Genomic DNA, 24,082 nt, shown 5'->3' on the forward strand with positions numbered 1-24,082 from the left:
GTACCAGGCGAACAGAAGTCAGTAGAAGGTAACTGGTTTCCATGTTTTTTCACTGTGTCAAAATCTGGATGCTATGAAACCGCAATTCATTTTTCAGTCGCCAAGTAACCAAGTCTAAAAGTTAGCGCAAGCCACTCACCATGTGTTCGCGCATCTGCTCCAGAGATGACTGCAGCGACTCGTATGTTGGTTTTCCCCAGCTTTGTGGCTTCGTCACCAGATAGTAAATGTAGCGATCATTATCCTTGAGCACAGCCACATTCCGCTGGCCGCCTTCTGGGCCCGCAGCTCATCGACCTTGCCGTAGACCTCCTTGAACTTCACAGCTATGCCTGCGCCCATGGCCAAGTCAGCGCCCACGCAATGGGCCAGCGAGTGCGAGACTTTGTCTACAGTATGTAAATGTATGTAAATTATTAAGAGAGACATGTTTATTAAGTGATAACATTGAAAAATTTGAAAAATAGCTTGCATAGATCACCAGTAATCATTGTGGCTATAATAATGATCCAATCGGATCCCAATTTGGTGATCTGATAGATATGGTCATTCCCTACGGAATGTTATCTGTTATCTTCAAAATTGTAGATTTGGGAGGTTTTCGCCCTTTTGCGGGGGCGGGGCTCATTTTTGAAATACACTGGTTTCAGAGTGAGCATACAGCAGTCTGGTGCCAAAATTTGGTGGCTCTAGCTCTTATAGTCTCTGAGAACTAGCCGACAAACAAGACGGACAGACGGACGGACGGACAGACAGACATGGCTCAATCGACTCGGCTATTGATGCTGATCAAGAATATATATACTTTATGGGGTCGGAAACGTTTCCTTCTGTGCGTTACATACAACCGTTATCCGCACAAATACAATATACCCTATTTACTCTTCGAGTACCGGGTATAAAGAGCATTATTCCCATTGTTGTTGGTGTGATCTCCCGATCATGTCGGCAACAATAAATCGGCATAACATTGCATTACAGACTGGCCTAGTCCGACTCCTCACACTGCGAAATTTAATAGTTGGAAGACTCCTTTGGCATATTTTGATAATCGGGAGAGTTCTGCCAACCAAATGGCGTTCATGAACCGTATTGTTATTGATACAATCTGATTGCAAGCGTCTAAGGATTAGTCACCGAAATTCATGCAGCCAATCGACGACAGAATGGCTTCGTAGTTAAGGTATTGCTACACCGGGAGGTTCCTCCTTTCTTTTCCTCTCCGACTTAACTTCCTTTTAACACACAACACAGAAACACATCCGATAACAGTGTATAAAGTGTAGTTAACGTTTATTTATCAATATTGCTAATTCCCGTCTTTTCCACCTGCGCGAGAAGCTCCTGCAGCTTGTTGTCGAAGAGCTCGCACCGAATGGGCATCTCCAGCGAGTAGAAGGGGTTCTTGAGGACATAGTCCGAGTACAGCTCGTAGACCTTGCGCAGCAGCAGATCGATGCCGTTGAGCCCCGTCTCTGAGATCACAATGAACTTGATGCCGGTGAGTGTTTGGAAGCAGTGCAGCGTGAAGGTGTCCGCCTCCAGCAGCTCGATGCCGGAGCTCTTTGGCTCGGGGCTCAGTTGGCTGGCGATGGCGAACAGCGGATAGAACATGCTGGCCAGGAAGATCTTCTCGTTGGTGGTCATCTTGGGTCGGCTGAACTTCAGGATTATGGGATAATTCTCAGCGGCCTCCAGTGTCGCTTTCACGTCTCGCCCATCCTCCATTGTGATGCCATTAACGGGAATACTATTCACGGCCACCAGGACATGGCCCACTGGAAAGCCAATGAGTAGAGTTAACTAGAGTGTTATAATCCCAGGGAACGCCTACCGTTTATTTTATCCTTCCTGTTAAAGGCAACCGACACCTTCTTTGAGTCGTAGTCAAGCACCAGATCCAGGGGATATGTGAACGTCTTCTCGTGCTCGATGCGGGGTACATGGTTGTCCAGGTTGAATATAAGGCCACCCGATTTGCTAACTATATAGACGCCATAAATAATCATGGCTTAATTGTTGCAAAATTTGTAATTTCGGAATGTTTTTGTCAGTGTTACAGCGCATTTATCGATCAAATATACCGCATGACCCTCACAAATATGCCGAAGTGTACCATCACATTTTCAAAATATACCAAATCTAACAAACTTCCTATTTTGATATTCTATTTAAAATTTCCAGCTAGTTACGGGTATCAGCGCAAAACTATAATTTAAGCCGATTGATGAGTCAATTCGCTACAATAAAGCTACATTACAATAGAGTTAAAATACAGTACATAGTTGGCAGACAGTTTAGGTATCGCAGGGGACTGCCCTCTTGATTTTAACTCTAGCCTATATTATATTTCCATTGGTCTGAGAGATTTGATTCACTTTACAAACTCTTAATCTGAAAGGTTTTACAATTTAATATTTTCGCTACATATTTAATTTCATTAATAAACAAGTCAACTAGGTAACATTGAATAATATATTTCACGCATTCAACTGTCCATCGCACAAAAATACCGATAATTTTCCAGTCGATTAATCGTAGCAAATATTATATCAACCAGCTGTTCGCCTGGCACAAGAATTAAAAATAAACATAATTGATTTTCTGCTCCAAATATATATTGAAGTCGGCGAGCTGCAAAAATTGGCCGCTCCGCTCTCTTGGTTGTGCACAGGACTGAGACTGCCAGCGACGGTGACGTGACCGGCGACAGCGATGGGTTCCGACGACCAGAGTGCCGCCGACAAGATCCAGAAGGGGTTCCAGATAAATTACATGATATTGCGTGACGCGGACAGCGGCAAGATTATATGGCAAGAGAACAAGGACTTTTCGGCACCGGACGTGGAGCACGAGGCGCGGGTGCCCGTCAAAATACTGGACATGCGGGCGGTGTCGCGTGAGATCAACTTCAGCACCGTCGAGTCAATGGAGAACTTTCGGCTCGACCAGAAGGTGCTCTTCAAGGGCCGCATCATGGAGGAGTGGTTCTTCGAGATGGGCTTCGTCGGCGCCAGCACCACCAACACCTGGCAGTCCACCATCGAGGCGGCCCCCGAGTCCCAAATGATGCCAGCCAAGGTCTTAAATGGCAATGTGACAATTCAAACCAGTTTCTATGACAACGAAACACTCATCACAAAATCGGTTGTGCGCCTCTACTACATCTAAATGTGAGTCAGAGTCGGCGTCGGCATCGGCATCGGCCCACACTCGCACACGGCCAGGTGGTTCACTCTTCATACTCGCCCACAAACAGAAAACATATGTATAAGTCTATATATACATATAGCCGATCTTCTGCAGTTCTGCCCGATGCTACTGCACACACAACCAAAATGTCTCAGAATGTTCTCGGCGAAAGAGTTCGCGTCTCATTGAAGTTTCTGCATTTGAATGCAATTATTGTTAATGCGTTTGTAGGTCTAGAATCTAGATGAATGCATTTGAATATAATTTTACACGCTACACGATACATACTATATTAATTTATTAATAAAGAGCTAACGAATGTAATAACCACACCAACACCTCCACACCCGTACGCAAGATTAATAGCCAATAATATTGAATCTAGATGAGAAATGGTTTGGCATAATTTGGTTATTCCCATTGGCGCCAGATCCAACTGATTGGGAGAAAACGTGGAGCCGTGCGGCTCTGTTTTACTTCCAACAGCAGCATAATCTCCTCAAGAACCAATTCAGCAATCGGCTGCGATTCGATGAATATTCATGGACTGAGAGGTGGATTGGGATCGGTCGAGAGCTTCGCGAAAGAGCAAAGAGGCGGCAGAGTGCTGTCAACGACTACGACTTGACCCCATTTTATCTTCTAAATTAGAGCTCGTGCCCGGTCAAGTGTCACTCGATGTTGGGCGAGAAAGTCTTCGTCGTGGCCAGTGGTCGAGGCAGCCAGCAGTTTTACTTGTCCCTTCAACCACAGCGGAACCACAAACTGAAGTCTAGGCATGGCAAGGATACGTGTTGGTGTGCTGATCCTCCTGGCATTAGTGCTTTTGGCCCTGGTGGCCAGCAGTCAGGCACAGAACCAGAAAAAGCAGAAGCAGCAGAGGCCCAAGCCCGCAATGGGCAATCACAAGAACAGACGCCCCAACAAGAACCAGCAGGCAGCCGGGCAGAAGCAGAGGCCCAACAAACAGAAGCAGCCACAGCAGCAGCAGCAGCAGCAAAATATTCCAGAGTCGAATGTGTTCACCGCCTCGGTGCCCGTTCTGGGCAGACTTCGCGGTCGTACTTTGAGCACGGACTGGTCTGGCAAGAAAATATTGCAATTCCTCGATGTGCCATACGGCAAGGCAGAGCGCTTCAAGGTGAGTTTTGGCTACAGCTCCACATTCCAGCTCCAAATTCCAGAAATTTCCATTAGAATATAATTGTTTGCCTCTGATTTGCCCTAGGCAGCGGAACCAGCTTCATCCTGGAGAGGAGTTCTGCCCGCCCATCGTCATCATCCCGGTTGCCCGTCCATACAGGACCTGCTGAAGTACGCCAAATTGGAGGAGGATGGCTTCGATGTCGAGGACTGTCTTCGCCTCACTGTCAGCACCAAGGCGGTAGGTGCAAAATCTTTGCAAGTGCACAATTCCTCATTGACTTAGCCTCTCCCCTGCTGTTCCCAGATGGAGGGAGATCTTGCGCCAGTTATGGTTTACGTTCATGGCGACTTCTTCTACGATGGCGACTCCGTGGAGGCTGCCCCTGGCTATCTGCTGGAGCAGGACGTGGTGCTGGTTTCGGTGCGTTACCGCCTGGGGCCTTTCGGCTTCTTGTCCACAATGAGCGATGACATGCCTGGCAATGCGGCCGTCAGCGACATCATCCTGGCCCTTAAGTGGGTGCAGAAGCACATCGCCTCCTTCGGTGGCGATCCACAGCGAGTCACTCTCTTCGGCCAGGTGGGCGGCGCTGCACTTGTCAACGTGCTAACCCTGAGTCCGGCTGTGCCGTCGGGACTCTTCCATCGAGTCATCTATCAGTCGGGCACGGCACTGTCGCCCGCTTTCATCACAGACACCCCCCTGGCTGCCACCAAGGACATTGCTCGCATTGCCGGCTGCAAGCAGCTGGCCAAGGTGGAGTCGCTGAACAAGTGCCTAATGCGGCTCAATGCCACAATGCTGTTGGCCGCCTTCAGCATCCATGGCGAGGACAAGCCCTCGCTGAGCGGCGGCGCCTATGGTGGGGTTCAGCTGGTCATTGGTGGACCTTCCGGCATACTGCCGGAGCATCCGGGACGTCTGCTGGCCGCCGAGAAGTTCCAGGCATATCCCACAATGGGTGGCAGCGTCAAGCATGGCGGCACCTTCATGCTGAGAGGTGAGTGCCACACTCGCTTGATCTTGCAACGGAACTCATCCTGCTCCTTGCAGACATATTTGCGGACAGCTTCAACGACACAATTCTGGATGACAAGCTGACTGGGCGGCAGTACATTGAGACCATCATAGCGCAGGCTAATGGCGCAGATCCCACTGGCTCCTGGAGCGCGTTTGCCGACGAGGAGATCTTCAGTGCCGAGGACATCAAGAATGGCAGCTTCAAGCGTCTTACCCCAGGACTGATCGATGTAAGTAGAACCAAAATTAACGTCTCCAAATGCTTGTATTAACAATTCCCGAATGTGTAGCTGTGCAGCACAATTTCTCTGAAGAATCCCGTGCTCTTGGTGCTCCAGGCCAATGCCAAGAAGCTGCCCAACAGCACCTATCTGTACACCTTCGACTACGAGGGCGAGATCAATCGATACGCCAGCAGCGATGAGGAAGCCTCCTTTGTGCCCTTCGACATGGGCGTGTCGCTGACCGACGACAATCTCTACCTGTTCCCCTGGCCACGCTTCCAGATGCTCAACTCCAACCGCGACATCAAGGTGGCCAAGCGCATGGTGGCCCTGTGGACATCCTTCGCCCAGACGGGTGTACCCGTGGCCCCTGGTGTGCCCGCCTGGGCACCCATGAGCGACGAGACGGGGCCCTACATGCGCATGGGTCGCACCATCAGCTACGGCGACAACTATCTCGATGAATACAGCATTGCGGTGGAGGAGGTCAAGCGGGGCTACAGCCTGGTCAACGAGGATTACTATGACCTGGAGTCGGCCCTGCTGGCAGCCACCATGCGGGATAGGTTGACGCCTGACGCGGATGCCGAGGACGATCAGGAGGATTCAGAGGAGAACGATGGCGAGACGACTGCCAATGAGGGACGCGGACAAAATCTGGTCTTCATTGCCAAGAAGTCAACGCGCAGACAAAAATTGTAACAGAAATATAATGGCAATGCCTTAAGTTATTTATTTATGAATTTCTCAAATAAACTTGCGTGTCTCCGTCGCTAAAATTAGTTTGTATTTGTATAACAGGGAATCACAGATAAGTAACAATTCCTAACATTAAATACTAGATGTTTCCGGATGCAACGAAAACTCTCATGAGATAATCTGTCATTCTTTCTCGCAAATAAAATATGACTTGAGACCACAGGGAGCGTCATTCATTAGGAATGGTCTTTCTTGCTGTGACTTCAGTTCGACACAATGTTCGTAGTTGCCATAGTTATTTGGTTCGCCATAAATCCACCTGAGGAAAGTGGCCCTCTTGCCAGTGTCCTGGGAGAGGAACAAGCCCTCATTGGCCAGGTCGGAGATGCCCAGCCAATAGTGCCGGCCGCGGGTGAGTCTCTGCTTGATGGAGTTCAGTTCTTGTTGGTTGTCCGGATCGGCCAGATGGCCGCCCAACTCATGGCATATATCCAATGCGGAGTGCCAGTTGACTTTTTGATTCTCCTCAATGTAGAAGGACTTTGAACCGATTTTCCAGAAGTTATCCGAGCCACCCCCTTGTTGCGACTGCAGCACTGCCACCTGGCTCTCGACCTTGTCCAGCCGTCCAGCATTTCCACTCACCGAATCACTTGACGAGCTTCCTGGCAGACACACAGCAGTCAGCGTACACAGGAGCAGAGACACAAGAGTGAACATTCTATAAATTACTTAAAATGTGCAACAGCACTGGGCTAAAGATTGCAAAGAAATGATTTCGAATTGTAATTGCTGAACTCATGCCATACCTTTTATAGGCAGCGAATTTTCGCTGTTGGGACACTATCAGCGATTGAAAGTTTTCCGGGTTACACAAATACAAATGTATTGTATAGAATTAGAGAACTTAAAACGTGATTGCACTCAGAGAAAATGCATTCAAAATATATGGGAAATTATTACATTTTATAATATTTACTTAGTTGATAGATTGTGTATATTTGATAGCCGTAGAAGCAAGTTTGTACTCCGTCGCAGATGTCGCAACAGTTTCATTGCCTGCCTTCTCTCTATTGGAAGTTCATCATCAGTTTATAATGAAATTTTAATAGATTATAGATTAAATCAGCTATTGAATGAAGGATTAAAGGTATTTTTCAGCACATCCCTGTTATAGTGAATGTGGTAGCTAGGTTCCGATTTATTTCACTAAATTCTAAAGCAAAAGCTGGAAAAACCCTGCAGCCGCTGAAGATAATTTCCTCAATTATCAGCAGCCGGAAACCGCAAAAAAGGGGAATTTATAATATATTTTATATTTATTATGATTCATTGGCTGCCTCGCAAATGAAATACGTTTTAGATGTACACTCGATGTCATTCATTAGGAAGTCAGCATCGGATCGAAGTTCTACGCAATTTTCGTCACCATTGTGATTGTTGGGTTCTCCAGAGGGCCAGCTTAGATACGATGCCATATTTCCCGTGGCCTGCGACAAGTACAAACCCTCATTGGCCAAGTCAGAGACTCCAAGCCAATAGTTTCGGCCACGTGTGAGCCTTTCCTTAATGGCATTCAACTCTTCCTCGCTGCTCGGACTCGCCAGATGTCCGCCCATCTGGCGGCATATATTCGTACCGGCAAACCAATTGACTCTGTGATGCTGTTCGATGTAGAAGAACCTCGAGCCGATCTGCACAAAGTTCTCCAGTTTCTTTGCTTTCGGAACCCCCACCAGGTTTCCCTCAGGAGCCTTTAGTGCTTCGATTGCGGACACTTTTTCCTGAAGGACTTCCAGCTGGCTTTCCATCCTTTCCAGTTTGGCCTCGCATTGCTGGTTGGTGGCGTCGCAGGCATTCCATTGCTGCTGATTGGCAGCAATGTGGTCCAGCATAGGCTTCAATGCGGTAAAGCAATATCCACCGCACTGGCTTTCAGAACTCTCAGTCGACAATGTGGCACTCTAAAGGAAGGAAGCTTCAGTTGACAAGGAAGAAATTTAGCTAAAATATCCACTCACCGAATCACTTGTCAAAGATCTCTGCAGTTGCGAAGCAATCAATATGTACAAGAGGAGGGACGACGCGGTCTTGGGCATTCTGTAAGTTATAATTATTTCTGATTTACAACCGCACAACTCAAAAGCGTAGAATGAATTGACATCAGTAGGAATGGCCGAACAATTCCTAAAGCTCAACTGATATGCAGACTCGCATATATATTTATATATGTATGTAGACTTGGTTTTGCCACTGGCGATCCCTATACAAAACATCAAATCAAGCAAGGGCGAATTCGCGTCACTGCGAATTCCAAACACATGAGCAAACGCAAAGAGAAAACGAAGGAGAGCGAATTGAGAGCGAGAGCGGACAACCGATAGGAGAGAGAGCGCCGAGAGAGTTTCTATCACCTCCGTCGTAAAAGGCTGTGTGCGAGACCAGAGGACGAAATAAAATTCGTATGCCATTATACCATATCCAATCACTTATTAACCTTTACTTATAAACAATAAACATAAACAAAATGCATGTGTACACTTTTGTATATATTTTGGGGTTGAACTTATATTCAGGCTGAACGGAAATGCAGTCTATTTTGGGGCTATATTTATTACAAAAAAATGAAAGTATACTTTTATTCTGTGAGTTGATGCATAAGAGAAATAAAAAGACTCAATCTTTATCATCCTTCAAGTCAATTAAATTTTAGAGTATTCGGAACATTTTTCCGTGACATATTTCCCTGACTTTGATTTATTTGATTTATACAAATCTCCGGCGTAACTTTGGACTACAATCTGGCTGGCGTGGTTCGACTCTTCCACCCTAGGGAGCTTTGCGAAAACATCACCGATTAGTTTCTGTTGTAGCAATATAATATGAGGAAATATTATACTTTATTTGACCAACGATCAGTGATCAGAGAGTTCTCCCTAAATAAGCCATAAATCATATTTGGGTTGCCCGAGAACAAGCAGAATGGGAAAGTGTTGACTGCGAACAAAATATGCATAAATAAAATATTCGCTTAGAAAGATGATCAAGCTCTCATTTAGCGTGACAGGTCCATTTGTTTTGTTTATGCATGTTCAATAAAACTTCATGTTGGCATTCGATAGCTTAATTACAAGAGAATCAATAGCAGTGGGGTGATAAAATAATTTTCTGGTGAAGCGGGGCATCCCTGGTCTCACAAAGGAAAAATATATTTACAAATGAATAAGTATCTAGAGTTCATCAACTCATTAAGTGCAAAAGTCGTTGCTTTCTCCCGCAGCTCGGGTTGATTGATAATTCGCGATGGGCCTCGAATTCCAGTAGCGAGGAGAATATGGAAAATCAATTAGCTAAAATCTAAAATTTAAATTAGGCAGCAGCCCGCAGCTTTTAAGAAATTAATTTTGCCCTGGCTCGACTCGGCTCGGCTCGGCCCGCACCTTCGTCGTCGGCCTCTTCGTTGGCGTGAGAAAGACAAACTCAACGAATGCCCAATGTTTGCCGGCAAATATTCGCCAGCTAATCAATCTCAGCGACTAATGACTGACCAGCTGACAAATCAAGTTCGGTTCGTCGTTCTGTCGCGGCGCTTTTCCCTTTTACTTGCACCAAAGCGCCCGGCCCGCAGCAGCAGAAACCGGAGCAGCGAAATCCATTCTTAATTATTTGCATAAATCTATGGACGGCCAGGGGGACAAGGCGTCATTCGTATTTTTGCGTTTTGTTTTAGTCTCTCCGTTTCGCGAAATCTTCTTTTGGTTATGTCGGTCAGGTCTGGGGTGAAACTTCGGGTCAGAGCGAACTAAAATCTATTAGCCACAGCTCGGCACAGATCAGTTGCGTTTTGAGTGCCATCGAGAGCGTTGGGCTTCTTGGTATCTTGTGCCACTTTGAGTTATCTAACATGCAGCTCGTACTCGGACTCCTCATCATCATCCTGGGCGTCCACTGGGGTGTGGAGGCACGCGTCCGCGGCAAGCTCTACGACGAGGAGAAAGACACCATCATTGAGCTACCAAAGCTGGGCAGCATCCAGGGAAAAATTCTAGAAACTGCCTGGACCAAGCGGGAGGTGCTGCAATTTGTCGATGTCAGATACGCCGAGCCTCCCACGGGTCAGCATCGATTCAAGGTAAATAATTTCTGAACGGAACCCACAGAAAGTGATAAAAAAGTTTGCGCTAATTTGATATTGGAATAGAAATGTTCAGCTTGATTGGTTAAACTTTCAAAAATATGTAAATCTCACATAATTAAGTTCTGAGAAGAAAAAAAGAAGAAAAAAAGAATCTCCCCGACGGGGAATTGAACCCCGGTCTCCCGCGTGACAGGCGGGGATACTGACCACTATACTATCGAGGATGTGGTTTTCCCTCCGTCAAAATGCTATTTTGTGCCTTCTCATTGGATTTTTGTTTTGCATTTGGATTAACAGGCACCGCGACCGATTGAACCGTGGGAAGATGTGATGGATGCCACAGCGGAAAAGATTGGATGCCCTTCGGTGGTGTCGATGGACTCGCTGCGCAAGCTGGACGATGTGCTGGACGTTGAGGATTGCCTTACGATGACCATCACAACGCCGAATGTGACTGCAAAGCTGCCCGTGCTGGTCTACATACACGGGGAGTATCTGTACGAGGGCAGCAACTCCGAGGCGCCGCCAGACTATCTGCTCGAGAAGGATGTGGTGCTGGTGACGCCGCAGTACCGCTTGGGCCCCTTCGGCTTTCTGTCAACCAAAACCGATGAAATACCCGGAAACGCTGGATTCCTGGACATCTTTCTTGCTCTGCAGTTTGTCAAACATTTCATCAAGTACTTTGGCGGCGATGCGTCTCGTGTCACTGTGGCGGGACAGGTAGGTGGAGCGGCCATCGCACATTTGCTCACCCTCTCGCCGCTGGTGCAGCGGGGTCTCTTTAGCCAGGTGATCTACCACTCGGGCTCGGCCATTATGCCCATCTTCCTCGAGGAGGATCCTCGCAAGCACGCCCAGGAGATAGCCAAGAAGGCTGACTGCAAGATGGTGACAGTGCGAGACCTCAACACTTGCCTCATGGAGCTCACGGCATTGGAGCTGCTGAACGCTTTCATGGAACATGCGGTAAGTACAGTGCATACTCCAGGTAAACGTCCAATTAATGAGAGTCCCTTCCCACGACAGCTCGAGAAATCTGACCTGGGCATTGGCCATACGGGCGGCATACAGTTCACCATTGGTGGACCGAGTGGCGTGCTGCCGAAGCATCCCTACGATCTCATGCTGGAGTCCAATTTCTCCTATCCGGCCATGGGTGGCTGCCCCAAAAACGCCGGCACTCGAGTGCTCAACGAGATCGTGGACAACGACTTCGAGGGAAAGATTCCGGATGATGAGTACGATACGTACAACTACATCGACCATGTGATACGCCAGGTGGTGGGCACTGACAAGACCATGCTGCTCACCAGCTTCGTCACGCACGACTTCTTCAATCGCCAGCTGCTGGAGAATGGAACTTTCGACACCCTGATACCCAGGCTCATCGATGTAAGCGAAAAGCCCGCCCACAAATGATTCCACATTGATCTCAATTCATGGTCTTACAGGTGGCTGGAACCCTGAATCACAAGCTGCCCGTGCTGCTGGCGCTGAATATGAACAACAAACACAACCCGGACAACACGTTCCTCTACTCATTCGACTATGCGGGCGAGTTCAATAGGTATCGTGAAATGGACGAGGAGACGAACATGCAGAGTCCGTTCAAGGCGGGCGTCTCGCTGACCGACGAGGCCCTCTACCTCTTCCCCTATCCCGATCATGTGAAGCGTCTGAGTCCGCCGGACGTGACAATGGCCCACCGAATGGTCGAACTGTGGACAAACTTTGTGATCAGCGGCAATCCCCTGGGCTCCTATCGTTCCGGCTATTGGCCGCCAATGACCACGCTCTACGGCCCGTACATGAAGATCGACGAGACGCTGACAATTGGCGGCAACTATTTCAACGAGTTCTCCGCCACGTTGCGCGACGAGGATCAGGGCCAGAGTCTTATACGCGAAATCTACTACCTTCGCAGCCAAAGTCGCAAGAGGGCCAAGGCACAGCGCAAGAAGCAATTGGCTGCGGCAACTGCCAGTCGGATGAAGAAGCTGGAGGTTCGCAAGAGTCTGGTGAAGCGACCAAATCGCAACAAGATACGGCTATGAAGCCATGCACTGAGCCAATTAAAAATAAGCCCATCGATGGAGCAGATCCTTCCAGATCTTGCATTACAATTGGTATTGATTACTCATATGATACATATTTTATATTTAATAAAGAACTCTTAAGCATAGTACTCAAGATTCCATGCTGAATGCTCTACAAATTGGGTCGCTGCTGCCTGCGCAGCTGCTTGGCGTGCTGCGGGGAGCTGTGATGATTGCCGACAAACTGCCGATAGCCAGGGTATTCTGGGCGAGAGTGCTCCCAGCCCTCCTGTACAGCCCGCTCTCGCTCCTCTGCCTCCTGACGCTCCTGCTGCGCCCGAATGTAATCATCGTAGCTTTCGTATGCGCTGGGATCATTCTCGCGTTCAGGCTCAGGCTCAGGCTCAGTATCCTGAGCAGCCGCTGCTGCCGCTTCAGCTTCTTCAGTGGCCCTCAAATACTCCTCGTAGCTTTGGTAAGGCTGCCTACGGTCTTGCTGATCTTCCTCGTCTTCATTCGGGTTTTGGGACTGGCGCCCCCGCTCCTGTTGCTCGCGTTCCTGCTCCTGTTGCTCGCGTTCCTGCTCCTGCTGCTCGCGTTCCTGCTCCTGCTGCTCGCGTTCTCGCTCCTGTTGCTCGCGATACAGTTGCTCGCGCTGTTGTTGCTCTCGTTCCTGCTCCTCGGCATAGTTTCGGTTGGAGCTTTCATCGATTTCGGGATCAGAGTCGACTGGTTCCTCTTCCTCGTCTCTGCGCACGTAGTCCTCGTAGCTGGGATAGGGCCTGCGAGAGCTCTCCTGTTCTTCAGGCTCGTACGGCTGATGGCCACGCGCCATTTCCTCTCGCTGCTGCTCCTCGCGCTCCTGTTGCTCTCTTTCCTCCTGCTCCCGTTGCTCTTGTTCGCGTTGCTGCTGCTCTTGTTGCTCCTGCTGCTCTCTGGCCAGTTGCTCTCGCTGCTCCTGCTCTCGCTGTTGCTGCTCTCGTTGCCGCTGCTCGTACTGAAGGCGTTGTTCATGCAGTATTTGCTGTCGCTGCTGTTCTTCTCTTTCCTGTTGCTCCCTTTCCTCCAGCTCCCGATCGTCTGGTTCATCTGGATTGATTGTTTGCTCCCGCTCCCGCTCACGCTGCTGTCGCTCCCACTCCCGCTGCCGCTGCTCCAGCTCCTCCTGCGGACTGCGATGTACTTCCGCTCGCTCTCTGTTTCGCTCCCATTGCTCCCTTGCCGCTTGTTCACGCTGTTCTCGCTCGCGCTGCTGTTGCTCCAGGACCTCCTGCTGTTCCCTTGCCAGCTGCTCTCGCTGCTGCTGCTCTCGTTGCTGCTTCTCTCTCTGCATCTGGTAGCGCTGCTCCAATTCTCGCTGTGCTTCCTGCTCTCGCTGCTCTTGCACACGCCGCTGCTCTCGTTCCTCCTCCTCGCGGCGTTGCTGCTCCTCTTGCTGCTGCTGCTCCCTTTCGCGCTGTTCACGTATCCGCTGCTCTCGCTCCTGCTGCTCCCGTATCACCTGTTGCCGCCTGATTTCCTGGGCTCTTTCGTACGCGGGATCCGTAGGCCTCCTTGGGAACGGCTGAGCCTGTCCGGGCTGTCTGTTTGGCTGCCAGTTGGCATACGGATTGTACGCATACATTGGCCGCCTCGTAGTCGTCGTTGTCGTGGAAGTTGTGGTCGTTGCGTTGTAGTTATAGGGATAGGGGTTTGGCTGCCGGTTAACGTAAGGATTGTAGACATACGGACGTCTGGTCGTCGTCGTCGTCGTTGTTGTCGTTGTCGTTGTAGCTGCTGCTGTGGTGGTGCTGTTGGTTGCATTGAAGTACTGTCCATAGAGATTGGGAGCGTAGAGTCCGTCACCGAAATGTGGGTCCAGCTCGAGCATGCTCTGCCTGGAGTTGGTGAAGCGCAGGAAGGGACCGTACTCGGAAGTGGCCTTAGGCCAGACGCCAGCATTTTGATTGGGTATGCCACTAACGGCAAAGTTCACCCACATGGTGACCAGCGCACGAGACAACGACTTGTCCACGGGATTAAGGCGGCTAGCCTCTGGCGGATATGGAAACAGATACACGCTGTCATCGCTCAGGGAGGCGTCCACACCAAAGGGCAGGGGATTGTCCAGATGGCCGAACCGATGGTGCTCGCCGCGATAGTCAAAGGTGTACAAATAGACGGGGCTCTTCTTGTGCGAGAGGCGGATGGAGTAGATGACAGGCGCCCGATACAGGATCATGTTACTCAACTCCAACAGGCCCTGGGACACACTGTGGGCACTGGCCGTGCGATCGTGCTCCTGCGAAAAGATCTCCCTGCGTGCCCAGTCCAGCCATGCCTGGTGTTGGCTTGGAGGCGCCGTGTGGCGCAGCACCACGTTGATGAAGTCGCTCACATTCTGCGACTGTACGCGCTGTATCTGGTCGTAGAAGCCTAAAAGGAAATGGCAAGCAAAAAACATTCACTAATCGGTTGGTTGGTTGGTTGGTTGGAACTGGACTCTCAGACTGATAGTCTTATCGCATTTGACCAGGTCTGACCCAACCCAACATTAGCTAAGCACTCACGTGATAGAATAAAGGCGCTGGCATCTTTGGCGGCACCCACAATCATGGGCACACTGCTGTTGGCCGCTTTGGCAGCCAGCGCGGCAGGATGCTCGGGCAGGTAGCCCAGGGGATCGCCCACCACGAGCTTGAAGCCGCCCAGGAAGCTGAGGCCGCTTGCCTCGTTCTGTTGCAGCAGTTGCTCGAAGGCGCTGACCACCTGGGAGGTGGGCAGACGGCTGAGGCAGTCGTAGAGCGGTGCCAGACTGCGACCGGCATACGGACAGCGGGCGAGGCGCGCGAATGTGGCCAGAGTTTCCAGGGGACGTTCGTCGATGAGGTACGGATTGAGGGCCGTGCCAGACTGCAGGATGAGCTGCTGGAAGAGGTTCGTTGCACGACCGCTGAGGCTGAGGGCATGGACCAGCGTGGCGCCGCCTGCCTGACCCACAAGAGTCACCTTTCCAGAGTTGCCGCCAAAGTGGGGAAGGTTGCGCTGCAGCCACTCCAAGGCCAGGTGGATGTCCGAGAGTGCCACATTGCCGGGCAGCTGATCGCTGAGGGCGCTGAGGAATCCGAACGGAGCCAGACGATAGTTGATCGACACCAGGACAATGTCGTTCTCCAGCACGTAGTCCGGCTGGGCCTCCTCGGCACCTCCATCGAATAGCATCTCCCCGTGCACAAAGACCAGGACGGGCAGATCGCGTGCTCCTTCGGGCGCATATATGTTGAGGGTCAGGCAATCGTCAACGTTCTCTCCGCGTGCCTCGGCCGCCTGCAGTCGCTGCAGCTCCGGAAATTGAGCGCAATTTGGACTGGCTGTCGTGGCATCCACTCTGCCCTGGAAACTCGTGGCCCTGGCCTGCTGGAAACGTCCCAGGCCGGCGCCCACTTGGGCATAGCGCACGCCAAGGAATGCATTGATTGGCCGTCCCGAGATCGTCTTATAGCCGCGTACACCGACAATGTCGCCCACGCCGGGAACTTGCACACGAGCCTCCTGTGGCTGGGGAGCCTCTTGCCATGGTGGCGGCCTTAGTGGCTGCGGCGTGAACGAATCCTCGTTCTCCGCACTAAAGTCATAGTCGGCATCATCAGACCTAGGCCTGGGTTGTAGGGCGCAGATCTGGCATATGCAGAGTGCCAACGCCAGCAGTTGGACCCAGGAAGGCAACGACTGCATGTTGCTCTCAGTGTCGCGATTGAATGGAAACTGATTTCGGATTTAGTTTCTACGGACTGACTAGCTCACACACTATCTATGCCCAGCACTAGCCTTGATTCGATTGACCCACTACGAGGCGGGCTCCAAAAGTAGTCCACAAAACTCGACAGTTCTCTGGTTGGACATTGAGCAACAATAATATTGAGTTACTGCGCTTTTCAGCTAGTTCTGCGCCTGCCCTCGCTGTCTTAGTTCCACTTGGCGATGTCGTCACCGCCTTTCATCTGCTCTCCATGTTCTTAGCTGGCTCCGGTCCTTATCTCATCCGTCCTGCCTCTGGGTTATCAGTCTGGGGTGCGTACGCTGGACGGGGTGCAGCTCCTCTTGTCAGTTGTCGGTTCGTGGGGCCAGCCATGTTTCGCCATGTTGGAGCATCGCTGATAGAAATGTTGGCCCTAGGTACGACTACCATGTACTGGCACCAGCTGATTAGGTCTCTGCGGTCAAGCTATGAAACTCCCAGCACTCCGATTGATATTTTTACCATTTCGAAATGAAGAGTTCACTTATCTCTCTGCTGGATTCTGATGTTAAAGGAGAAAATCAATCTCGAGAGAATTACCATTTAAAATATTCAAAAAGTTCAGGGCAGAATTTCAGAGCAGCGAAGAATGCAAAAAGAATTGAAAGGCATTGGGGGGAATGTTCATAATATAATATTCTCTATATTTTCATTTTTATTAATCATTTTCGATTCCCTTCTCGCCGTTCCCGTTTTTTGTTTGTTTCATTTGTTGTCGTTTTTTTTTGGTTTTTGGGTTTTTTGCATCGGTTTGTTCAGTATGTATCTATAATAATGTGTGTTATAATTAAGAATCATTATGTCATTTCATCTAAATATTTTCAGTTATAATAATACAATATAATAATCATTAATAATATGTGGTTGTTGTTTTTCATTAATCAGCTTCTCTTTCAGCTTTTGCATGTGTTCAATTTGTTTGTTGCTTTGCTTCGGAATTTAATGTTATAAAGTTTAATGTATTTTCGATTCGATTCGTTTAGTTCTGTTCTGTAGTGTTTTGGAGTGGAATTAATTGAAAATCTTTCATCAAATCGAATCGAATCGGGTCGAATCGAATCGCATTCTTTTAGCGCCTTGAGTTTGATTATTTCGTGTCTGAGACTAATTCCTATGACTCGCAGCTTACTGTACGTTCAAGTATGGAAATCAGAGTTCTAGGAAAGCTAAAAGCAAGTGTATGCATACATACGTGTTCTATATATGTATATATATACTATATATATTGGTGTATATATATGTTCTAGGTATTTTAATCTCGATTATGCTGTGGCAGTGACCAAAGAATAGAAAGCACCTCAATCTCAATACAATCTCGAATTCCAAACGGAAACAAAAGTTCTCAATTTACGTATTTAATGACCCACATCAGCAGATAATGAATGAGTTTGCCAAAAGCAATCATTATGGCCTGGACTAACAATGATGGGCAGAAGTTCCTTTTCTGGTTTTGATCTGATCTGATCGATTGATTGATTGATTCACTTACTGATTGATATTTTTGGGCTGGCTGCCTCCGTTTGCTAGGAACTTCTCTCGATTGGCCAAATCATATTGAACCGAAGGAAATGGAATTCTAGTCAAGCGTCTAGTTAGAAAACCGTTTTCACAGAAATGCACATTAATTAATAAACTCCTCAATAAATCAATAGTATTCATTAATTAGCTTTTGTTTTAGCTTTCATCTCGCTTTCGTTATCGATATCGATAGCGTTCTTTGTTTGCTTTTATTTCTTCTGTTTTTGTTTTTTTGTTCTTGTATATTTTGTAGCTCAGTCTTTTTACTAACAATTTTTGTTTGTTCTTCTTGTCTTTCATTTAACGGATGTTCATCATGTTGATCTTGATCTTCTTCTCGCTGTCTTCTGTGTATGCTGTCTGCTGATTAACCGATTTCGCACACATTCCGCACAAAGTTCGCTGTGTTCATGTTGGGAGTTTTTGTTTAGTTTTGTGAAGCGTTTGGTTCGAACTTAATTCGAAATAATGGAGAATTTCCGATTGGTAGAGGGAGAGTACTATGGAAGAGAGAGTGAACTTTGGAGCCATAGTTTTGGGAGGGTGGCAGGAGTGCGGAATTCAATTCATTTCGTTCAACTTCATTCATTAAGTGTTTGCAGTTTAATTGTTTAAATGGTTTGCTGTTAGCTCTATAGTTGCTTGGAAGTACCGTTTGTTTTGTGTATAGCGTTTTTGTAACTTATGTTGGTTAAATATTTTGTTATTCCTTCTTTATCTTCAATTATGCTTTGCTCTACATATTCAACAATTTAAATTTATCCTTACGTATTTGTAACCGCTAAAGAATGCATAACATACTCGTCTCCTATTCGTGGATCGTGCACCTTTCTGGGGGACTGTGAGTCTTGTGGTGTGTTGTGGTTGGAACCAAGGCTGTAAAAAGTCGATTCTGGAATCGGTATTTAGCTTGGTTTCGATTCATTTCGTTTCGTTATGATTTTTGATGTTTTTGTCCTGGCTTTTTGTTGTTTTGTTTTGCTCGAATGAAAGATTATTTATTTTTGTTGGTTGGTTTGAAGTATTATTTACAAAGTCTCGTATAATAGTATTCATATAGGTAATGTATACGTTAGGCTTGTTGCGTTATAAAATCTTAACATAATTATATAAATTGAATCATGAATTTGCTGTAACTTCATTTGCTTCATTGATGGCTTTTCAAGTAAGTAAAATGCATCGATTACGTTTGTTTGTGTATGGTATATATCCTATATGTACTGCATATAGAGAGCTGGCTACTTAGAAATTATAAAACCAAACGCTTCGTGTCCCCGCTTGATACGGCACGACACGGCACGATCATCCGCAGGAGGGGGGAAATCATCGTGCATAGGTAGTATAAGGCTTAACCCTAGAACTGCTCTCTATTCTGTTATCTGTAATCTGTAATAGTTCGCTCCAAGTTCGCTCACAAAACATAATAATCATAATAGAGTTGTGTTTCTTTCTGTATAGTAAATGCCTTAAACTAGTTAGTAGGTATTCATAATGCCAATGCCTTCCGCTTGCGCTTCCGCTTTCGTCCCGTAATAATAATTTCTACCATGTAATCTTCATGTTATATATATCATTTATATATATGTATATATATATTTATTTATTTTATGTAAGAAGCACTTGAATATATATCGTTTAATGGAAAAATGAGAACTTGAGTGTGTCTTGGTTTTCCGTTCCTATACCTATTCCTATTCCTCCCTATGTGTTATATTTCCGCTCTCTAGGGCTCGCGTTTTGTCACTAATTTGTTAATGCCGGTTGTGTCGTTCTTCTCATTTTCTTTTTCTTTATTATTAATTGCCAAATAGCAAATACGAATGCGCTGGCTACAATCTGATTTCAGTTTCGGGTGTCGGCATACATGGCTAATAATCGTTTCGTTTCGTCTTATTTGGAGAAAGTTAAAAGTCGTTTTCAATTAGCTTACAATGTATCTTTAAAGTATTTTCATTTTCATTTTCATCCTCATCTTCATCTTTATCCGAACCACAGTTGGTTGGGCTGCTCCTCTATAAAAAGTTGCTGAGTTTTGTTGATCTCACGAGTGTTTTTTTTTGTTTGTTTTGCAGAAGTTTTAAGAAATTGTATATATCGGGTATTGTATGTTCTATCTTTAGCTGTTTTACTCTGCTACCCCTTTTGCATCGAGTAATCGAGAGAGTCGTGTCTTTTAATAAAATACTTTTCATTTGCTTAATTCATTTATTTTTGTTTGTTCATTTTTTTGGGATTTTCGATTTTGTTTGTATTTTTAAAAGCATCTCTAGAGAATCTCTCTCTGCTAAAGTATCTAATAAGTGTATGTATATGGGTCATCTATGTATATATATGTATATACATAATGTATAATTATATAATCGGTATATTCATGGATCTTTTTATGTGTGTGCTGTTGTTGCTGGTTGTTTGTTTGTTCTGTTTGTTTGTAGGCATGAGTCACTGTAAAACCTTTCAATTGCAGCCTGGCTCTAAATTACGAGTACAACTAACTACATATTCTGCTTGCCGTGTACTATGTATTATGAAATCGGTATTCTGTTCGCTTGTTGTATATATTTATGTATAGTATATGTAAATGGTAAAGTGTATAAAAGTTAATGATCTGATTCCGAGCTAATACTCGATTACGCAATTGTATAAGTAGTTGATGTATGTATTGTAGTTCTAGAATTAGTTCAAACTCCTACGGTATGCCTAAGGGTGTTCCTAGTTCATTCCCCTTTTGCTTCTGCTGCTGCGGCTGCTACTCTGCTGCTATGTGTCTGACTTTTGTTTGATTTGCTTTTTCCTATGAAATGTACCATTAATATATATATTTTTGTTTGTTTGTTTGTTTGTTACGTGTTGTTCATATTGCTTTCGAAGTACTCCACACACTTGAGTTGTAATAACAAATACAAAAACAAAGAGTACAAACTAAATAAACCAAAGCTAATGCAACAAACACGATATTTGCTTCAGTGCAATGAAAGTCCATTAAAAAATACATGTACAATCGGTGTATTTACAACTAAAACTAAATAAAATGTAGCACAAACAATTATAAATATTTAAAATTAGATTAGAATAATGAATTGTGTGTCTTTGGCTGTCTAAATGTATTGCATTCGTATGTAATTTCTTTTCGAGTCGTTTCATTCTGATTCTGTTTCTTTCCTACTTGTATACGTTTTGTCAAAAAGTAAAATTGCATATAAAAGCATTTAAATTGCTACTCCACTCCATACACTTCTATATATAGTACATACATGATCGTTGAGTGTGTGTTTGTTTATTTATTGTTTACTCTACAATTTGTTAATTGTTCTTACAAACTTTGCTTTGATTTAGATATTTCTACGCTTTTTTCTCGTGCAGAGAGTCTCGCAACTTGCAATGCCTCGAGTGTTCCATACAATATTTTGTTTTTGAATTTAATCGGATGTTAAGGTTCTGTTAAGGTTCTTTCATACAAAATATTTAAATGTCGGTTAGCTTAACCTATATAATGTGTATTGTGTGTGTGTGTGTATATATACTCTATTATGAGAACAACATTAGCAATGCCCCTAGTGCAAATATCTTCAAAAGTTCTCCATCCGCTGGCCTAATCTATAATACAAACCCTATGTGGCTAGGCTAAAGTTTAGTTAATGCTTTCACTAAATTTTGATCGATCACTTCACACGGAATAAATGTGTGTTTACCTTAACCTTTACCCTTCTACGCCCTTCTCATACTCATACTTATCATATTTATTAAGAGAGAGCTCTGTTCGTTCTGTCCCCGGTAAAGTACCATCCTAAATGCAATGCAAACTATAACAACTGAACTCAAAGCTGGCCCGTCCCCTATTTATGGCACATATATCTGTACAGTTTGCCCGGATCCTTGGATCGGCTATCGTATAGAGTCCTGTACACAATTTACACATTTCCATAGCAGATTTGTTGAAGCAGATTTTGAAATTGTAAAAAGAAGCTTAAGGCTCTGCAACTAAAATTGACCTTAGAAAATGCACTCGTTAATAGATTCTGTGTGAGTTTTCGTCTGATTTGGTGTGTGAGAATATATTTTTGGAGCATATTTCCTGTTGCGGTTGGCAGTTCCATTTTCGGAGCAGTGGAGGATCTGTTTCTCGAATTGTGAATCGAATGCTGCCCTTAAAGACTAATTTTTTTGCCCTACTATTTTGGTATTTTACGAGAACTTCTTTTGTGTTTCGTTTTGTTTTTATACAAATCAGTAATAAGCGTTTCCTTTTGTTTTGTTTTCTCTTCTCTCTTTTGTAAATTTATTCTATTTTTTCCATTTTGTCTGGGGGTTTAAATGCAAAAAACGTGTGTGTATAACGTATACTCCCTCCTCCAATCAAATAAGGTTCTGCCTTAAACTACGTTTACGTCTTTCAACTTGAACTCTAAGATTAATATGTACATGCTGTTGACTCCTTTCTCTCTTCTCAATGTGTTCTCAATGAATGTTAATTAACAATATCTCGTTTCGTTTGCAGCTGGCTCTAACTTAGCTTAGCCCCTTCCTCGAACCTCGAACTATATTTATATTCATTCGAGTACATGGTTTATATACGTATGTTATGCAGGCCTGGGTATATGTAGGCTGTATGTATATATAACTATAAATTTCGTGTATAATTTCTCCGGCTATCCCCATTCAGCTTCTATCGCAAATGTTTGTGTATTCATTTCGGGAAAAATGCAAGCTATAAGTGGAGCGCAGATAAGTGGAGAAGGGGGATGGATGTGTATCCATACATAATAGCAATAGTTTCAGCCTCAGCCCTAGACCCTGTTGGAGATCGTATCTGTTTCTTGTATGTGGACTTATCTCCACTCACCCAGCTCCTGCCAAAATCTGCAGCACTCTTAAGCTACAGACACACATATCTACATAACTAATACATCTCATTCTCATCCCAGTCGACCGATTGCAGCACCAGTTTGTCGAGCTCCTTGGAGTCGCCGGAGCTGCTGTTCCGCCGCCGTCGCTTCCGCTGCAGATGCGCCCACTTTCGGTTCAGTTGGGCCATTTGTGGTGTGGCGAACATGGCCGCCGCAGCGGCGCTCAGTTTTGTGGGTGTTATGGCGCTGCCTTTGGATGTGGATGTGGGCGTGGCACTGCCACCACCACCCGGACTCATGCTGAAGAACTCCCGGTTGCCGAAGCGGAATCTGCGAGGCGGCGGCACTGGTGGCGATAGAGCCGCCGCCGCCGACGCACTGTTGCAGGTTCTTCGCGATAGTAGGTAAGGGGTGTCGTAGGGTGGCGGCGGTGTGATCATGGCCAGCGATGAGGTATCCTCCAAATCATCATCGTCGTCATCATCATCCACATCTACATCGTCGTCGAAGTGGAATGTGGCATCGGAGCGGGCGTGGCGTTCGTAGAGCTCGTAGGAGGGCGTCTCTTCCATCGGCGACTGCGGTTGTATAGGCGTCACAGGCATCGACTTGGCGTAGGTCTTGAATATTGGACTGTGATGATCATGATGTTCCTGCTGGGCTGGGCGACTGGCGACTGGGTGTGGCCTGGGCGTAGGGTGATTGGGTGTGGTCGTCGGTGTCGGCGTGGGCGTGGGCATGGCCTGAATGAGGGGCATCGACTTGGTGTTGCATAGCAATCAATCACGGTAAATGTAGCTGCAGTTCTTGGGGCTCTCCTGGGGGCTGGGACTGCTCGAGGGTGGCGCCGGACTGGAGCTGCTGTTCGACATTACCGGCGACGAGCCGGAGCTGGAGTGCGGCTGCTGTTGGGCCTGCTGCTGCTGTTGCTGTGGTTGTGGCTGGGGGCTATTCGAGCGATGTTGAGTTACTGCAAAAAACAAACCAAAAGATATAGAAACACATAGTTTTGGGTAAATATTTTATAGGTGGATCGGTGGAGACAGGAGACACACACACAGCCACAGAGATACTATATAGTATTATGTACGTATGTACAAGTGCTTGGGTGCATGTTGCATTTGGGTTGGGGTGGAGAGACACACAAAAAATACACATATCGGGCATTGAATATTGAGGAATGGCAAATCTGTTGCAACATGCACATAAACACTCACACAGCCATATACTACATTTACAGAGATAAGTTATGTAGGTACAAAAAATAAACAACAATATCATTTAAGGGTAAATAAATCCACAAAATGATGGCATGACCCAATGGAAGTTTCCGAAGACTTCAGAGATCATTTCAGAAGGAGAGAGAAAGCCACAGAGGTTAGAGCGGTAGAGAGAAAGGGAAAGAGGCAAAGAGGGAAACCACGTTGCGAGCGTGCCTACGTGAGTGTCTCTGTGTATGTGTGTAGGTGAACGGTTAAGAGAG

At 46.5% G+C, this 24,082-nt stretch overlaps 8 protein-coding genes and 1 non-coding gene across 13 annotated transcripts in view; 3 read left to right on the forward strand and 6 right to left on the reverse strand.

Moving 5' to 3' along the window:
- Positions 1-1,266: 1,266 nt before the first annotated feature.
- On the reverse strand, positions 1,267-2,059 carry LOC117900643 (trafficking protein particle complex subunit 4). The gene is made up of 2 exons (XM_034811074.1): positions 1,835-2,059; positions 1,267-1,778 (listed from the first exon to the last, which is right to left on the reverse strand). Exons 1-2 carry the CDS (start codon positions 2,007-2,009, stop codon positions 1,294-1,296), a joined length of 660 nt encoding a protein of 219 aa, XP_034666965.1. The 5' UTR covers positions 2,010-2,059; the 3' UTR covers positions 1,267-1,293.
- A 496-nt stretch (positions 2,060-2,555) lies between these two features.
- On the forward strand, positions 2,556-3,525 carry LOC117900644 (probable cGMP 3',5'-cyclic phosphodiesterase subunit delta). Its single transcript, XM_034811075.1, has one exon. It carries the CDS (start codon positions 2,716-2,718, stop codon positions 3,169-3,171), a length of 456 nt encoding a protein of 151 aa, XP_034666966.1. The 5' UTR covers positions 2,556-2,715; the 3' UTR covers positions 3,172-3,525.
- A 69-nt stretch (positions 3,526-3,594) lies between these two features.
- On the forward strand, positions 3,595-6,308 carry LOC117900642 (glutactin). The gene is made up of 5 exons (XM_034811073.1): positions 3,595-4,333; positions 4,421-4,576; positions 4,643-5,339; positions 5,393-5,589; positions 5,650-6,308. Exons 1-5 carry the CDS (start codon positions 3,971-3,973, stop codon positions 6,283-6,285), a joined length of 2,049 nt encoding a protein of 682 aa, XP_034666964.1. The 5' UTR covers positions 3,595-3,970; the 3' UTR covers positions 6,286-6,308.
- LOC117901317 (macrophage mannose receptor 1-like) lies at positions 6,294-8,437 on the reverse strand. The gene is made up of 3 exons (XM_034812027.1): positions 8,304-8,437; positions 7,610-8,246; positions 6,294-7,013 (listed from the first exon to the last, which is right to left on the reverse strand). The coding sequence occupies exons 1-3, from the start codon at positions 8,379-8,381 to the stop codon at positions 6,466-6,468; spliced, it is 1,263 nt and encodes a 420-aa protein (XP_034667918.1). The 5' UTR covers positions 8,382-8,437; the 3' UTR covers positions 6,294-6,465.
- A 1,274-nt stretch (positions 8,438-9,711) lies between these two features.
- On the forward strand, positions 9,712-12,600 carry LOC117900652 (glutactin). Its single transcript, XM_034811085.1, has 4 exons — positions 9,712-10,414; positions 10,718-11,389; positions 11,450-11,815; positions 11,875-12,600. Exons 1-4 carry the CDS (start codon positions 10,187-10,189, stop codon positions 12,475-12,477), a joined length of 1,869 nt encoding a protein of 622 aa, XP_034666976.1. The 5' UTR covers positions 9,712-10,186; the 3' UTR covers positions 12,478-12,600.
- Trnad-guc lies at positions 10,573-10,644 on the reverse strand. Its single transcript has one exon. It is a non-coding gene; the product is annotated as a tRNA-Asp (tRNA).
- LOC117900651 (glutactin) lies at positions 12,564-16,248 on the reverse strand. Its single transcript, XM_034811084.1, has 2 exons — positions 15,009-16,248; positions 12,564-14,874 (listed from the first exon to the last, which is right to left on the reverse strand). The coding sequence occupies exons 1-2, from the start codon at positions 16,171-16,173 to the stop codon at positions 12,632-12,634; spliced, it is 3,408 nt and encodes a 1,135-aa protein (XP_034666975.1). The 5' UTR covers positions 16,174-16,248; the 3' UTR covers positions 12,564-12,631.
- A 734-nt stretch (positions 16,249-16,982) lies between these two features.
- LOC117902207 (SH3 domain-binding protein 1) lies at positions 16,983-23,382 on the reverse strand. Its single transcript, XM_034813427.1, has one exon. The coding sequence runs from the start codon at positions 23,355-23,357 to the stop codon at positions 22,653-22,655; it is 705 nt and encodes a 234-aa protein (XP_034669318.1). The 5' UTR covers positions 23,358-23,382; the 3' UTR covers positions 16,983-22,652.
- Positions 23,349-24,082, reverse strand: part of LOC117902203 (semaphorin-1A) — a 113,113-nt gene continuing 112,379 nt past the window's right edge. For 2 of the 5 annotated variants that reach the window (XM_034813420.1, XM_034813419.1), the window contains exon 20: positions 23,349-23,569. In XM_034813420.1, coding sequence (XP_034669311.1) covers positions 23,379-23,569 — 191 coding nt within the window. In that variant the 3' untranslated portion in view covers positions 23,349-23,378. The remainder of the gene's footprint in view (positions 23,570-24,082) is intronic. The other 3 variants (XM_034813422.1, XM_034813421.1, XR_004649381.1) reach the window with 3 other exon arrangements.

This window comes from Drosophila subobscura, chromosome U, assembly GCF_008121235.1.
Source record: "Drosophila subobscura isolate 14011-0131.10 chromosome U, UCBerk_Dsub_1.0, whole genome shotgun sequence".
NCBI classification, from domain to species: domain Eukaryota; kingdom Metazoa; phylum Arthropoda; class Insecta; order Diptera; family Drosophilidae; genus Drosophila; species Drosophila subobscura.